Genomic DNA, 17,151 nt, shown 5'->3' with positions numbered 1-17,151 from the left:
TCCTCCCTTCCTTCTTTCTTTTTTTCTCTTTCTGACCCAGGCTGACCCCACACATTTTTTTTTTTAAATCTCAGCAAAAGAAAGCCTTGCTTCATTAATGTCCATATTCATGTCCTTCCTTAGCTCCATTTACCCATCCATCCATCCATCCATCCATCCATCCATCCATCCAATGTGTCTTCTTGCAGATCCTGTCTCATACAGTAATTCTACCCAGGATGTGACTGAGATTCCCACCATTCCTCCTATCACCACCAAGGCCCGGGGCAAGCTTCCTATCAGCCCAGGCACTGTGACTCAACTCTGGTCCACATCAACTGCCAGCCTCACTTCTCCTGACCTGAGAGTCAACTCCACACAGGGGACAGATGGCATTAGGTACGGTTTCCAGGTCTCTGGAGGAGGGGGCTGGACACCTAGCCCTCGATTCCCAGTCCATGTGCTGAGAGCATGTGGGGAGTAAGGGATGAGGGAGGGGGCGGCACAAGAGCAGGCTGAAGTCACCTGGTAGGACTTCCCAGGGGAGGAAGGAGGTGGAGTTAGGAGGAGGATGGCAGTGAGGCTGCCACTCTCCCCAGTTCACCCTCTGTTTCCTCTCATGCCAGAGAAGGGAGGGAAATGGCACCTTTGCTGAATTCCAATGTTTATTCATGTTTGTGTGTTTTAACACAATAGTAATTCTAAACATTTTCATTATTTTTCCATGCTAAAACTCTTCTTGATGCTGCTACCTAGTCTTTGTAATTATAATTTCAACTTGTGCATTCTTTTGTATCCATGGAAAAACTGTAACTTACATAATCATGTGCCTATTTTGAGATGTTGAGATTGTTTCCTTTTTTTTATAGTATTAACTCTGACCTGGACATATTTTTGCAGATGTCTTTTTCTTCTTTGAAATAATTTATTCAAACAAAATTACTGTTAAGGGAATTTGAACATTTTTATTGCTCTGCATACATCTTGCCAAATGCTTTTCCAGTGATCGGAAATAATCTGCAGTGTGGTCCATAAGGCATAAGTGAAGCAGTGTCTCTGCTGGCTGGCCTCCAAGGATTTAGTATTTCTTTCTCTCTTTTTTAAAGATCTTATTTTTTTTAGAGAGAGAGGAAAGGAAAGAGAAAGAGAGGGGAAGAAACGTGAATTTGTGAGAGATACATCAATTGGTTGCCTCTCATGCACCCCCTACTGGGGACCTGGCCTGCAACCCAGCATATGTCCTGATTGGGAATTGAACCAGTGACCCTTTGGTTTGCAGGCTGACACTCAATCCACTGAGCCACATCAGCCAGAGCAGATTTAGTATTTCTAAAACATTTCTGCCCGAATAGATGTGAACTGGTAGTTTCTCTATTATTGTGGATAATGAGCTCCTTGCAGGTAGAGGTGGTACCTTTCCCTTTGCACTGTTTCACCAGCACCAGCTTAAGTGCCTGGTATGTAATAGGTGCTCATTAAATCTCTGTGAACAAAATGAAATAAATGATCTGTGAGGGTCGACATTTTTCTATATTCACAACTTTTAATTTCCAGTATATAAATGAGCACGTATAGCCTTTACCCACATTCCTACTAGAGTCCCCACCTCTTTTATCTATTAACTTTTATCTTAACTAATTATAGACTAGCCTCTTGAAGTCTAGGCAGGAAAGCAGAAGCCACTGAGCTGTGTGAAAACAATATAATTTAATACAGGGAGCTGTTTGCCCAGGTGATGGAAGAGCTGGGACCCCAGTTTGAGGATGGATGGAGAGACCCCTCTGAGGAAGCCACTTGTCACTCTGACCTAGGGTGCATTCCCCAGAGGCAGGCTGTGTGGAAAGTCTCAGAAAAATGCTTTAGGAAGTGATATTAGATAAAACCACTAGGGAAGTGGACCAGGAGAGAAGGAATGCACCCTAGCAAAGGGTGCCATAACCAAGTCACAGGGGAAACTTCGACTTAGTGCTGCAGAGGGCCCTGGGGACCCACAGGTCACACTAGAGTTGCCTGTCTCAGGGGTGGAGAGATGGATTATTTATATTCCTGAATTTTCAGTCCTCGGTGGTGGCCCAGGGAATTCCCAGGCACTGCAGAGGTGTGGCAGACTGGCTCTTTGTGGTCTCTGGAAGGGCTGGGTACTGGCCTTGGGAGAGGAAACACACCCATGAGCTCCCCGCATGAAAATCTTAAAAGTTTGGGATAGGATAAGGCAGGACACTGGCAGGAGAGATAGGAAAGAGGTGGAGTTATCTGACCCTAGAGCTGGGACCTTAAGGCAGCAGGGCTCAAACCTGCACAAGGGCTCTAGGGCCACAGGGAAGAGGGCTGCAGAGGCTCTGGGCCAGCACTACCAGCAGTTGAACTTGACCAGGCCACATTCCACAGCTAGTGGAATGGTGAGTCAGGGCAGTTCTGTAGCCTGGAGGTGGATATAGTGCATAAGGGCCATTTACAGCTTTCTATGGCCATTATGTCCTTTGTCCCTTTGCTAGTATGTACATTCAGTTTTCAGTTTTGTGTAGGCAAACGTTGATTCTGAAATTATTGCTTTTGTTTTATTTCTTTTTTTCCAAAAGAGTTTATTTATTTATTTTTAGAGAGGGAAGGGAGGGAGAAAGAGAGAGAGAGAGAAACATCAATGTGTGGTGGCTGGGGGTCATGGCCTGCAACCCAGGTATGTACCCTGACTGGGAATCGAACCTGTGACACTTTGGTTCGAAGCCCACACTCAATCCACTGAGCTATGTCAGCCAGGGCTGATTGTTTTATTTCTTAATGGTGCTTGATTCTATTTCCCAGTGATGTTTCATTATTTAAAAATTTTTATTTAAATTTCTAGCCATCTTTGTGAGGGGTGATTATTTTCTATTGTAGATACTGTAGAAAAGACAACTTTCTCTTCATCTTACTATCTAGGTACCGCTAGACTATTTACTAAACAATCCTTGCCTACGTAGTGGGCTCTTGATTGAGCTCCTTAGATGTTAATTCTTACATAACATTACCTCTGTCTTTGGATTTCAATTTGCTTCACTGCTACCTATTTCTCTTTTTGTCTCGTGTCTTATTAGGCAAGTTACTTGTGCTGTGACCTATTTCTGTATCTACTGAGTCTAGATAGGCCAAGTGTCTTCACTCATTTCTATTTCTTTTTTTAAAGTATATTTTATTGATTATGCTATTACAGTTGTCCCATTTTTTCTCCCCTTTATTCATCTCCACCTTGCACCCCACCTCCCACCAGCATTCCCCCCTCACCTTAGTTCATGTCCATAGGTTGTACATATAAGTTCCTTGGCTTCTCCATTTCCTATACTATTCTTAGCCTCCCCCTGACTATTTTGTACCTACCATTTATGCTACTTATTCCCTGTTCCCTTGCCCCCATTCTCTCTTCTCCCCCTCCCTGCTGATAACTCTCCACGTGATCTCCATTTCTGTGATTCTGTTCCTGTTCTAGTTGTTTGCTTAGTTTGTTTTTGTTTTTGTGGGGTTTTTTTTAGGTTCAGTTGCTGATAGTTGTGAGTTTGTTGTCATTTTACTATTCATAGTTTTGATCTTTTTCTTAGTAAGTCCCTTTAACATTTCATATAATAAGGACTTGGTGATGATGAACTCCTTGAATTTGACCTTATCTGGGAAGCACTTTATCTGCCCTCCCATTCTGAATGATAGCTTTGCTGGATAGGGCAATCTTGATTGTAGGTCCTTGCCTTTCATGACTGTGAATACTTCTTTCCAGCCCCTTCTTGCCTGCAAGGTTTCTTTGGAGAAATCAGCTGATAGTCTTATGGAAAGTCCTTTCTAGGTAACTGTCTCCTTATCTCTTGCTGCTTCTAGGATTCTCTTGTTCAATTCAATCTTGGGTAATGTAATTATGATGTGCCTTGGTGTGTTCCTCCTTGGGTCCAACTTCTTTGGGACTGTCTGAGCTTCCTGGACTTCCTGGAAGTCTATTTCCTTTGCCAGGTTGGGAAAGTTCTCCTTCATTATTTTTTTCAAATAAGTTTTCAATGTCTTGCTCTTCTTCTTCTCCCCTTATGATTTGGATGTGGGAACATTTAAAGTTGTCCCAGAGGTTCTTAAGCCTCTCCTCATTTTTTCTGGATTCTTGTTTCTTCATTCTGTTCTGGCTGAATGTTTATTTCTTCCTCCTGCTCCAAATCATTGATTTGAGTCCCAGTTTCCTTCCCTTCACTGTTGTTTCTCTGTATATTTTCCTTTATTTCACTTTGTGTAGTCTTCACTTTTCCCTCTATTTTGCGACCATACTCAACCATTTCTGTGAGCATCCTGATTACCTGCAGAGTTGAAAACACTGTACATCTGATAGGTTGTCTATCTCCTCATTGCTTAGTTCTTTTTCTGAAGTTTTGATCTGTTCTTTCATTCGGGCCATATTTCTTTGTCTTGGTGTACCTGTTATGTTGTAAGGGTGGAGCCTTACTTATCTACCAGGGTGGGGCAACCCACTATGTTGTGTTGTGGCACTGTATGTGGGGTAGAGGTCATAGAGGGAACAATGCTGCCTGCTTGGCTCTTCTTTGGCTTCAGGCACTTCCCCCATTTCTCACAAGCAAATTGGGCCCTTGTGGTGCTGATTTCTAGGTGGGTGGGTTTGTGTATATTCTGGGACCCCATGGATCTCTCCAACAGACTCTCCTCTATGGCTGGGAGTTTCTCCTGCTGCTGCAACCCCCATTGGTTTTTATAGCCATAGATTTTTGAGGCTTTCTTTTTCTGCACTGGAACCCTGGGTTGCATGGTTTGTCTCACTCCCCAGTTGTTCCTCTTGGTTTATCCACACACAAATTTGGGACTGCCAGCTGCCACCTCTCCCACCCACTTCTCCAACTGCCACCTTGCCACGTGTCCTCTCCCCCCCAAGGTGCCCATCTCTGCCCCTTCTACCAGTCTGGATGAATGTTTCTTCTTTAACTCCTTGATTTTCAGATTTCCATACAGTTTGATTTTCTGGCATTTCTGGTTGTACTTTGTGTTCAAATTTGTTGTTGTCCTTCTTTTGGTTGTGCAAGGAGGCAAAGTGTATCTACCTATGCCTCCATCTTGGTTGGAAGTCCACCTCTATTTCTTCTTAAAAAAAATGTTATGTACTGACATTTACCCAGGACATTTAGAATAATTTTTGGTAAAAATATATAAAAATTCATGATGGGATTTTGATAAGAATTGGATTCTTCTCAGTTGATTGATGAAGAAAAACTGAGGCCAAAGAGGGGAGGGGCCTCTCCCTGGAAGTAGATCATGATGCTGAGGATAGGAACTAGGTTTCCTGACTCTGGGACTTCTTTGTTTCTCTACTCATCACAGTGAAGGAAGAGAAATTTAATCAACCTGCCTTTTCTCCTTGCTGTTTCTTCTGGCCTTATGTTCTCTAGTAAATCTATTTCTAATCAGCAATTTTAGGCAATGGAACACCAAATACACAGGCCCAGTCAGTATGGAGAAAGGTTCTGGAAGAAGCTATACAGATAAAATAAGTGATGTGAAGAAATTTTGTGGAGTAAAACTCAAGAGTGAGGAAGCGTCACTGCCAGCAGCAGCATTAAATCTCCTCTCTCCCCCAGGATCTCTCCAATCAGTATCATCACTATCATGGTGTGTGGAATCCTGACCAAGAGCGTGGTCTTCACTGTCCTGTTGGTTGTCACACAGAGGTCATTTGGACCCTAGGCCCATGAACCCACAAGAATGCCCTGTGACCTCCATCCATGTCCACCTGGCAGTTGTGCTAGAAGAAGAATGTGAAAGGGGATAGAAAGGAGGGGTGGGCAATGTCTGAGCTGAATCTGTAACACAGGCTATTTCTAAGGCTCAGGATCCCACCTTCCTGGCCTGCTGAGTCCCCTCATTTCACTAATAACTTTGGGTGTGTGCTTTGCCCCATTAGAAGAGAAAATATGGTCTCTAATATGCCCCGGGCCTCCATTCCACCAGCAGCTTAGGGTTTCCATTAAATAAAGACAGAGGTCTTCCCTGGCTGGTGTGGCTCAGTGGATTGAGAACTGGCTTGCGAACCAAAGGGCTGCTGGTTTGATTCCCAGTCAGGGAACACGCCTGGGTTGCAGGCCACGTCCCCACTGGAGGGTGTGCGAGAAGCAACCACACACTGATTTTCTCTCCCTCTCTTTCTCCTTCCCTTCCCCTCTCTAAAAATAAATAAAAAAATAAATGTTAAAAGAATAAATACAGAGTCCAGTGCTTTTCACTGTCACTTTCTGTCTTGTGGGGGTTGTGAGGTACAAGGGCATAGCTGCTGAATCTGTCTTGGTCCTTGTCCTGGACCACAGCACTGTGGCTGACCCAGACAGAGATGCACTGTATAAGCATCCTGTTCTCCTAGCCTATGGGACCTTCCTTTCTTCTAGAATCAGACGTTTGGATTGCTCCCTTTATCTGTGGCCATTTCCAACAGTCCCAGAAAAAGGTGTTGGAAAACCTTGGAATGAATGAGGAGAAGACATGATACCACAGTGAGAATTCCATATTTGGGAAGAAAAAAACAAGTTAACCAGAATGCAGCATCCTGGAACAATACTGGGAGGATTGGATAGGACTGATAGAGAATACCGTTTGTCTATCAGTTGTGTCATCACTGGATCTTCAGAACAGCTCTGGGAAGGCAGAGAAGTGTGTGTCTGGAATGAGGCCACATGAGTCGTGTGTCACCACTTGCTGGTAGGAGCAAAAACTAAAGAGTTCTTTTTCTGAAGACTAAGCCCATATAGAAGAGAATAGCCAGGAGTTCTGGCTGTAATGCTTCCAAATGCCTCTTTTCCTTGTATCACACAAGGGCCAGGGGTGACAAGATCTCACCATTCAGGCTTCTGGAGGCTCTCCCTTATGTGCACTCTCAGTTCCCCACCCTGCTTTCATTTTCCTTTCTAGGTCTGTCTCTTTGAGTCCCTCATGATCATTGATGAAATAGGTGTCCAGTCCCACCTGTGTCTTGCAAAATCCAATAGATTTAAATCAAGACTTTCCAATTTCCTACCTCCTTTGGCTTTAAAACAGAAGAGTCCCCTATCAGTGGGAAGAAAATGATGGGTCCTTCTATTTCAACTCAGCAATGGCCAAGGCCAATTTCATATCAAATTCCCCAAGAACAAACTCATCTTCCAACACACAATCCATCTTGTACTAGGGAAACATATTTCTACAATCAGCATAACTTTACCCCACCACTGTAAGGTTCAGCCACCCCCTGCAACCACTGTCTCATCTGCATCCCACTGCCACCATATAAGGACTTCCTCATCAACTGGAGTTCTGCCTGAAGCCTTCAGGAGGTGGACACTGAACCCAGAGAGATTCTCTCTGATCCCCCAATTTTGAGTCCATCAGAAGATGTGTTAAGGGAATTCATGTCTTCTAAGAAGGAGTTCTTATAGAAACTGTTCATTCTAGTGCATCTATTTTCCTGCCTAAGAGAGCCGAGCAGCTCAGAGGTGGTAACCACAGGGCGTGCAGTGTTTGCTCTCTGAGGTTACTGGTCTGGGACCCTGGGACCTGCAGTTTAGCAGGTCCAATGCTGTCTCTGTTCACAAAGTTGACAAAAAGGCCAGGGCAAGGGAGGTACATTGTTAAATGTAGACTTCAGAGCAGTGTTTCTCTAACTCTAGTCCTTAGACCACCTGCATCAGAGTCTCTTGGGACATTTATTTAAAATGTAAGTTCCAGGGCTCCCTCCATACTTGATAAATCACAGCAGTGGCTCTCTAAGTGGTCCTCAAGCTTGTTTGGAAGATGGAGTTCTAAGAAGTCATCATGCTCCTTACTAAACATCATGACATATTCATAGTAGAGGTAATCAACTGCATGAGTTAGCATGCTTAACTGTAGATGAAGTCATGTTTAAGTCCAATACATTAAACTTGCCTGAGAAATTATGTACACTAAATTAGAAGACAAATGGTTGTGCTGGATGCTCTCCCATTTGCACCTATAGGCCCACTCTCCATCCTTTTCTTTCCTGACCAAGATGGGTTAAATCAACAGGCTCCCTTGCCCACAAGCTTCTGGTTGGGCTTAGCAAGTGGGCAGCATAAGAACAGAGCAGAACAGAGGATGGGAAGAGAAGGAGGGCAGGGTTTTTATCCTCTGGGTTCCTGTGTAGAATGGCTGCATTGCTCTAATGGAGGTCCCTTCAAGCCCCTCACCAAACAGCCACCATCTCCAAGTTTGGGCAATTACTCAATCCCCTTACCCCTTTAGGCCTAGAGGTGGTAATGACTCACCACTGTCACCAGCCTCAGGCTACTATTGAATCCCTTACTGATTTCCCCAAGTGCCACCCCACTCTTATCAAACACTTCTCAATTACTCAGTTTCAGCGAGCCCCCTGTTTCTTGTTGGAGCTTTAACTGATACAATAGTGTAATGTGGTTAATTCCACAGGCCTTGGAATTAAACAATACCCGGTTTGAATCCCATCTCTACAACATCCTTGAAGTATGTCTGATCTCAAGTGACACAATTAATTTCTCTGGGCCTAGAGAGATATTCTGGAGATATTCTGGAGATATTCCCCATTGCCTCATAGGCAAAATAACCCATACCAGTCAGGATTCTTGATGCCAACAACTGAATCCAATTCTGGCTATCTTAAATGGCAAGGTAATTTAGAAAGATATCAGTAGCTCATAGAGTCAATAGGAAAGGTGAAGGACCAGGTTTAGAAAGCAGCAGAAACCAAGAGAATGGACAGCAGAGGCCAGAGTGGAGGTTATAGCATGAGGCAGTCTAGTGATGAGCTTGACATTCATGCTACTGCTCCTGCACACTTGAAGCCATGAAGAACTTGCTACCATACTATTCATGGACTCTCAAGGTGATGTCTGACTGGCCCCACAAGTTGTATCACATGCGTAGGATCCAGAACCCTGGGCAGAAGCATGCATTTGGCCAAGCTTGGGTCAAGTCACAAGCCTGTGCCATAGGTACCAGGGAGAAGGGGTGGAGGAATTTGCTTCCATATCAACAGAGAGGAAAGTGGAGTTCTGTAGCCTAGAGACACCCACACTTTGGGGCATATCCCCCAAAGATAAAAGGCACTGGATGCTGCAGACCCAAAAGATGACAGATATCCATTACACAGTCTCCCAAAGCTGGTTGGATTAAATGAGATAACCTGAGCAAAGATCCTGGTGTGCAGGTTTTACTTATTTATTTTTAGAGAGAGGGGGAGAGAGGGAGAAAAAGAGGGAGAAAAACATGGGTGTGTGAGTGATACATCAATTGGTTGCTTCTTGAATGCCCCTAACTGGGGACCTGGCCTGCAACCCAGGCATGTGCCCTGGCTGGGAATCAAACCCGTGACCTTTCAGTTCACAGGCTGGCACTCAATCCACTGATCCACACCAGCCAGGGCTCACACAGAGCTTTTATAGGTATTGGCTATTTGGACCACTTGCCTGAATCATCTAGGCTGCTTGTTAAAATGCAGATTCCTGGGCATTCTCCAGACTTACTAAATCAGAGTCTCCGGGCGTAGAGCCCAAGCATGTGTATGCTTGCCAGGCTTCCCGAGTGACTCAGTCACATGCCCATACTTGAGAATCATGGTGTGAAGTAAGATTAAAGAAGGCATGTCATCAGGAAGGTTTGAACGAGGCCTTGAAGGGCAAACCAAATGTGAATGTACAGTTCATTTGGGAGATAGGGAGAGTGGCAAGAGGTATTGTGGAATGTAGTAGTGGTCAGTGTCCAGTGATGAGAATGTCTTGGTGACCTGAGGAAGTGAGTGGAGTAGAGGTGGGACATCAGATGTTGTCTGGGTTGAGACATCAGATGACATCTCTGGGTTGAGAATTGCTGTGGTGGAGAATGGGGAGCTATCAAGTGTTGCCCAATAGGGTTGGGCATAATGAAAACAGGAAGGAAGATGTTACAAGGGCAGTGATCTCTCTTTTCTCCTTCTTTTGCATTTTCCTGAACCAGTCCCTCTCATCACACTTTCCTTGGGGTTTCTCAATTGCAAAGTAACAGCTAAATCTTGCAGGGTAGATAGAAAATACCCATATGGGCAACATCCTTCACCAACTGCTAGAGCCCCTAGGATGGCCAGCACACAGCAGATGGAATGGAGAGGACAGGGCACTGGGGGTGGCTGTGGCTGCAGCCGCCGCTGCTGCTGCTGCTGTGAGTCTCAGGTAAGGAAAGGCAGGGAGAGAGATGCAGGTAATTGAGGGAAGTATCTACTAAGAGGGATTTTATCTCACTTATTTAGGAGGACCAGAATGGGATCAAGGCAAGAGTTAGCGACAGGATTGGGAAAAGGAAGATAATGAATGCAGACTGTGCTGCTTGATCCTGACCCAGCAGGGATCTAGTGCATCTCAAAGCTGAGAAAATTATGTGAAGTCAACCAAACAACTGCTCCTTGTGCTGGGCCCCTGGGAAATGTAAAGCAGTACAAGGCACAGTCTCCCCTTAATGAAACATTCAGGCGCTGAGGTAGAGGAGCATTAGTAGGGGGAAAGGTAAATAACGACAAAGGGGCCAAGTGGCAACATGAAGACAAAAATACAGCAGAAGTCTAGCAAGGTGCAGGGAGAGATTGCAGAACAGAGGTTCTGCAACCAGACAGAGATGGGTTCAAATCCTCTTTCTGCCACTTTCCATATATGTAACCTTAAGAAATCCTCTAACATCTCTGAGCCTGTTTCATTATTTGTAAATAGTGCCTACTTCAGAGGGTTGTCCTAAGAGTTAAACTGCAAACTGATGTAAAACACTTGGCTCAGTAATTAGGGCTTAGGAAGTGCATATTAAAAGTTATGGTGGATGGCAATGACGATGATGATGATGATGATGATGATGATGATAATGATGATGTAAGGAAGTATAGGGTGATCAGTAATACTGAGGGTTGAAAGGAGGCTGGAACTACTCAGTACACTCCCCTCTGGGGCCAAATGGGATGGACATGGGTGGAGAGGGGTGTGAAGAGCATTCAGATGGGGACATCAGGAGCTAATACAAAGTACTGTATGCCTGAAAGCAAGGGGCATGTCTGAGGAATCAAGTAGAGCAGAAAGGCAAAACTGGTTAAGTTCTCTTGTTATTTTAAAACTTTTTATTATGAAAAATTTTCAATCTACAAAACATAGAAAGAATAGTCACCACAAACTGATCACCTAGATTCAAACACTGAACCATGATCAATATGGAGCCTCATTTGCTCCATATGTGTGTACTTGTGTATTGCTGAAAATGCTGAACCATTTCATAGTGGTTTATATGAACTAAGGGCAGGAATGCTTGTGGGAGGGGGGTGAAGGGCAGAGGGGAATAAAGGGGAGAAAAATGGGACAACTGTAATAGCATAATCAATAAAACATACTTAAAAAAAAGAAATTCTAAATTATTCCTAAAGGCTTAATAGACCTACTGGGACTCTCGTCTGCCCTCTTGTAGTTGCCACGTGGTCTGTCTGTAGAGGTAGGGATGGTGGGAGAAATGTTGGCTCCCTGAAGCACTCTGACTTCTCATTCTAGGATTCCAAGCTGCAGCTGGGGAGCCAATGTGCCTGGAAGAGGGAAGGAAACTGACCATACCCTGATTTTACAACATCATGCTATACAACTCCAGCCTGAAGGCCTGTCAGGGGGTGGGGAGCCAGGGCCACCCAGAGACACTGTTATGCATGAACAGTAGAAACTGGGACCTAAACTGAGCTCAGGATGGGAGATACCTACTAGGGGATTTCCCACCAACGCCATATTCATGGTCACAGTGATAGAGCTCTGGCGGCAGGACTTGGGGCTGTATCAGTGTGCGACTGACCTCTCCCCTCAGAAGCCTGTTGTCCTGCCTCCTTGGATTTGGATGGTACAGTGCAAAGGTGAGCAGTAGCGAGAGCCCAAAGAGGGAAGAGTTGTGCAGGCTGAGCTCCTTAGCCACAAGCCAGGCCCCCATCTGCCACCAGGGCTGCTTTGGAGAGAGAGCTAAGTGTAATAGGAAAAGCTCACTACCCAAAATCAGAGCACCCGGGTCTTCCATTGTCTCGCTTTGTGACTTTGAGAGTCATAGCTCCTCTCTGGGTCCTAGTTTTCTTGCCTGTTAATGCAAGAAAGTTGGACAAGGTGATCTCAAAGATCTTCTTTGTGGTAGAGTACCTTCGAGAGAAACAAGATAACTGAACACTGGCTATGTATAGCCCAGCATCACTGCTGTCTCTGTTGTACAAGGGAAGAAGGCTCAAAGAGGTTATGCTACTCACTGTCTCTCAGCTGATCGTGGTGCAGCTGGGATCTGACAGAGACCCATCTGATTTGATTGTCCTTGGTGAATCCTGGAAGTGGGCCCAGTGTGGCCAGTAAAAACTGTCCCCTTTCTCAAGGGATTTAAAAGGGAGCAGATAAGTAACAGATATTAGACAGAATGATGAAGGACCTTTCACTGACCTTGAACTGCTTCTTGTCAGTGGGGGCTCTGACAGCTCTCCCCCTCTTTTCTTAGAAAGCCTGTCTACCCACCTAACTTAATACTCCTGCCTCACATTTCTCAATAAATCTTTTCCTTTTGAGCCAGTGAGTTGGAGAGGACTCTACCATGCAGGACCCTGCTCATCCACTTCCTGGTAACCCAAAATGTGTGAATATTAAGGCAGGGCTGGACTGAAGCTGAACTTCATAGTGGTGTCTGGAAACAAAGAGCTGATCGAGCAAAATGACTGCTATAGGCAGGAGTGGAGGGAAGCTACTGAACCCACATAACAACAACAACAACAACAACAACAACAACAAAATCCTCCACTTCTTTAGAAGCATCCAGTGGTGCCCAGTAATTAAGAGCCTGGTTACAAATGATTTATACAGTCAGTTAAGCAGTTCCAATGTCTTCTACCCAGAAACATTTTATTAATTCAGTCTTAGTACCTGTACATGTGGAAGTACTAAAATTGTTGCTATTTATAAAGGTAAGTGGGACCATTGCAGGAGAATAAAAAGTGCTCTGGCCTGGATTTCCCCTCCCTCTCAACCCTGAACCTACTCAGTGACCTTGAGCAGGCTCCTTGTTCTCTTTTCGGCTTTCTTTGGTGTAACATTCAGTGGCTCCAGTTCTCTGGATTTTTCCGTATTGTACTTCAGAGAAACAAAGGCCTTATATTTGACCCTCAGCAGAGTTAACCCACTCCAACAGACAGGTTGGGCCCACCAGGTCTGAATCCATCCTTTTTTAAAAATTGTATGTATGTATGTATTTATTTTTAGAGAGGGAAGGGAGGGAGAAAGAGAGAGGGAGAAACATCAATGTGCAGTTGCTGGGGGTCATGGCCTGCAACCCAGGCATGTACCCTGACTGGGAATCGAACCTGCAACACTTTGTTTGGCAGCCCACGCTCAATCCACTGAGCTACGCCAGCCAGGGCTTTGAATCCATCACTTAATAGCTACCTGGTTCTTTAACTCAAGTCTTAATAAAGACAACAAGAGAAATAATGGAGAATAACCTAGTGCATATTGTTGAAAGAGAGTGATATCAAGTTTAATGCGGAATAAATGTGAACATAATTATTTTTGTCAAACCACAAACAAGTGGAGTTTTCATAGCAGTAACTGGAGAAAACTTTAGACTGATGCAGCCAAGGAAACTGAGTCTAGTACGGATGGTTCCTGCCTGAATGGCTGACTGGTCTCCCAGGGGAGACAAAAACAGAGCCTCCGAGAAGGACACCTGCAGTAAACCCTGAGGTGGCCTGAAGAGGGGATGGCAGCCAGGCACTGCTTTTAGTGGGGTTCAAACAAATGAATGGGGAGTTCTCTCTGGAGTGGTGCTGGGCTTGCCAAGGGATAAATGGACTCACCCTCAGTGACTTTTGGGAAATCCTTTCATATTTTTCTTCACTTTTCCATGTGGGGGAGAGCATGGCAGCTGGTGGCCACAGAAAGAAACTTACTTAATGTGATGCTATTTGGAGGTGATGGATATTGTCCATCCAACCCAATTATTGGAGGAGAGACTTGAAATGGGAATTTAAGGGAGAGCAGGTGGGCTGTGGGAGGCAGGAGGGGGGAAGTTCCCTGCTTAATGGACAAGCTCCATGATGGGCCAGAAGCAAGAGCAGAGCTTGTTGTGGGCAAGGTGAGCAGGCCACTTGACTGTGATGAGCTGGCTGGACGTGGGGGCTGAGAGATAAAAAATTAGGCCAGGCTCATTGGACAAGAGTCTGAAGGCGGAGACCAGCAAAATGTCACAGGAATACACAGGGAAGAGTCAGGAGACAGGGGTCCCTGTGCTGGCTCTGCTGGTGTCTACTGAGTGACCTTGATATTCCCTGTTCATCTTATTCTTTAGGGGTTAGATTGGATGGTGTTGAATGTTGCTTCCACCTTTGACCTTCTAGGACCCTGTGAATGTTGATCCCTTAAATTGAGAGTACAGCCCCATGGCAATGAACTTGGGAGATGGCTGCTCAGCCCGTAGAAGAAAAATTGTTCCAATCATCTTGGAGATTCCTCTCCAGTTCATGTTAAGTCAGCCAGGTTGTGCTGACGGCCTGGCAAGCTCAGGGTATGCTTTCCCACCTTTACCAAGCATTCTCTGGGCACCCAGTAGGGGCCTGGTGTCAGTCAAGGCCCTCAGGAGTTTTTAATCTCTTTTGGAATGTGGCACCTACCAAAGAGAACCAACCCTAAAGGCCAATCTGGATTCAGTGTAAATTGTATCTGAATGAGGGTTGCTGCACAGAGCCCATAGCAAAGCGGAAGAACACTTTGGGATTATTATCTGGAACTCTTGGCTCATGCCTCTCATGTGGCTCCAGAGAGCCAGGCTAGACCGCATGAAGGACTGGCTCCTGATCCAGCAGGCAGAGGGAATCCTGAACCCCAGCAGGTTGAATGACCTTCACTTCTATTTCTCTCCTGAAGTCCTCAAGCAAGCCTTGAATGTTATTACCTCAAAACTGTAAAAGTCTCATCCACCAGTCACAGAGAAAAGGAGTTGAGGGTGGGGAGCTAAGATCATAAAGGTGTATTATACCCCCAATGACAAGGCATCTCCTAGAAAATATGGCCCAGGTGTGAATGGAATCTGAGTAATCAATGGCCTCTTCCTTGAAATTACAGGAATGGAATCAGCAGAAGTCCTTCCCTACTCAGGGTTGCTGGAGCACAGGACTGGAAGTGGGTGTAGAAAATACTACCTAGGGGAAGAGAAGGCAGCAGAAGAGTAATAAATACAGAAGAGGAGGTGGCTGCCATGCCAGGAGCAGGTGGTGGGAATGCCCTCACAGTGTGTCAGCTACAAAGGTAGACAGTTTGGCTGAGTGGACAGGAGATGGGTAAGGTTAAGCAGGCCAGTGAATTCAGACTGTGAGAGCCTTGGTGCCATGCAGTCCTGTACACTTTGTCCTATAGGTAGTGGGGGCAGGAAGGGCTTCCCCTGGCTCCTAGAGTAGAAGAGTGAGGGCTCAGTGCAGAGTGGCCCCGGAGCTGTGTGCAGGAGGTACACAGAAGGGAGATATTACAGGCAGAAGACCAGGTAGATTTCTTTAGGGTGAAAACCAGGGCAGAGGATTATGGGAAAAGTAAGACCAACTTCAAAGTGGGCAACGCCCTGCCTGGCTGCTCTCATGACCAAGAGGCAGGGAGCATGCTGAGCTTCAGAGCAGAACATTTGGCAGACACCTACCCTTTGGAATCCAGGAGGGTCAAACCTAGGACACCAACGCTTGTGCTTGACTTCCCAGGCCTACCCGCTTGCCCTTGCCCTGTCCAGTTTGCCAATACTGGCCATTGTTCTGATTTGCAGATTTGTTCTGAGCAAGGGCCTGGTGTTTTCAGTCCTGTTTGTCCTTCTCTGGAAAGGCTGGGCCTCAGGTGAGTGGGGGCTGGGGCCAAGCCTGGAGTGGAAGTGGATGAAGGGACCCAGGCAGTGGCTGCAGACGTAGGTTTAGAGGGACCATGTCCCAGGGGTTCCTCAGAGCTTCTCCCCTGACTTTCCCCAATTCTGTTCGCATGAGTCTTTGCGCAGGAGGCAGGGCCAGCCCTGGGAAAGATGTGAATGGCCCTGGTCTGGGCTCCCCTGACAGGAGGACCTGGGGGTGGGAGAGGCCTGCTGTTTTTGCTGCTTGGCAATCCAGTCTTTTTTTTTTTCTCTCCTAGAGGAGGGAGGGAGAGTAAAGCAGGGGCTGCATGGATAGATGGTTTTAAAACACTGTCTATTTTTCTCACTCCTCAGGCGAGCCAAACCCAGGGAATGAGCAAAGTTGTCCTTCCAGGAGCTGATCAGTCAGGACTTCCTCCCCTAGCAAACATTGCATTCCACGTTCTGTTCAGTAAATAAACTAAATAAACACACTTCTCTCTCAGGTAAATCAAAGGCTTCCTAAATGTCTGTGAGATCTCTGCCCAGCCATTTTCTTATTCAGAAAGAGAAAAATAGTAATGAGTGGGGAAGTGTGGGGAGCTGGGTGGAAAGAGACCCACTGAACTAATCAGAGGCCAAGAAAATGGCAAATAATCTTTGCATTAAATACAACAACTGGCACTCAAAATATAACTCAAATGAACCTTATGTTTGCTCCCTTACTGCTGTCCAGACTCGCCTTGCCAGGGACATCTCTGGCCCTCTGCTGGAACCTATGGCAAGACCCATCACTATTCTGGTCAACTTTTAAAAACATTTTATTTAATTTTATTTTTAAATTAAATTTATTAGAGTGACATTGGTTAATAAAATTATATAGGTTTCATCTTCTGGCAATTTTTTAAAATTAGACTTTACTTTTTAGAGCAGTTTTAGGTTCACATCAAAATTGAGGAGCCAGGACAGAGCTCCCATGTAGCTCCTGCCCCCGTAGGTACACAGCCGCTCCACCACCCATAACCTATCTCATACACACTGTCATCCACAGACACACTTTACCATTCATTTCGTTTAGGGTGTGTGTGTGTGTTATCTTCCCCATCTTCATCCCATAGCTGTGCTTCCTATCCTTTCTCCCCATCCTCTTAATATATTTAATGTACTTTCCATACATGTATTTACATTTGTGTAGTTCCTTGAAAATACATAGAAGTGATTCATGCACTTTATTTTATACAGATTTCACTCTAAGCTTCTGGAAATGACTCTTAAAGCCATACTTTTTTTTTTTTAATCAAAGATGTGCACTTCCATGGAAAACTGCATTGTGTC

At 45.3% G+C, this 17,151-nt stretch overlaps 1 protein-coding gene and 1 pseudogene across 2 annotated transcripts in view; both read left to right on the top strand.

Annotated features, from left to right (window-relative positions):
* The window catches only part of TREM1 (triggering receptor expressed on myeloid cells 1), a 34,153-nt gene that overhangs the window by 4,441 nt on the left and 12,561 nt on the right, over positions 1-17,151 (top strand). The window contains exons 3-4 of one of the 2 annotated variants that reach the window (XM_045843607.1): positions 189-378; positions 5,571-6,076. The exons of the other annotated variant lie outside the window; for it this stretch is intronic. Coding sequence (XP_045699563.1) covers positions 189-378; positions 5,571-5,676 — 296 coding nt within the window. The 3' untranslated portion in view covers positions 5,677-6,076. Of the gene's footprint in view, positions 1-188; positions 379-5,570; positions 6,077-17,151 lie in introns of those variants that run through there. 2 annotated transcript variants of the gene reach the window in all.
* On the top strand, positions 8,795-11,859 carry LOC123821392 (annotated as a pseudogene).

The sequence above is a fragment of the Phyllostomus hastatus genome, unplaced genomic scaffold (assembly GCF_019186645.2).
Source record: "Phyllostomus hastatus isolate PE091 unplaced genomic scaffold, TTU_PhHast_1.1 phas_contig_40, whole genome shotgun sequence".
NCBI classification, from domain to species: Eukaryota; Metazoa; Chordata; class Mammalia; order Chiroptera; family Phyllostomidae; genus Phyllostomus; species Phyllostomus hastatus.
This window is presented reverse-complemented; position numbering and strand designations above follow the sequence as displayed.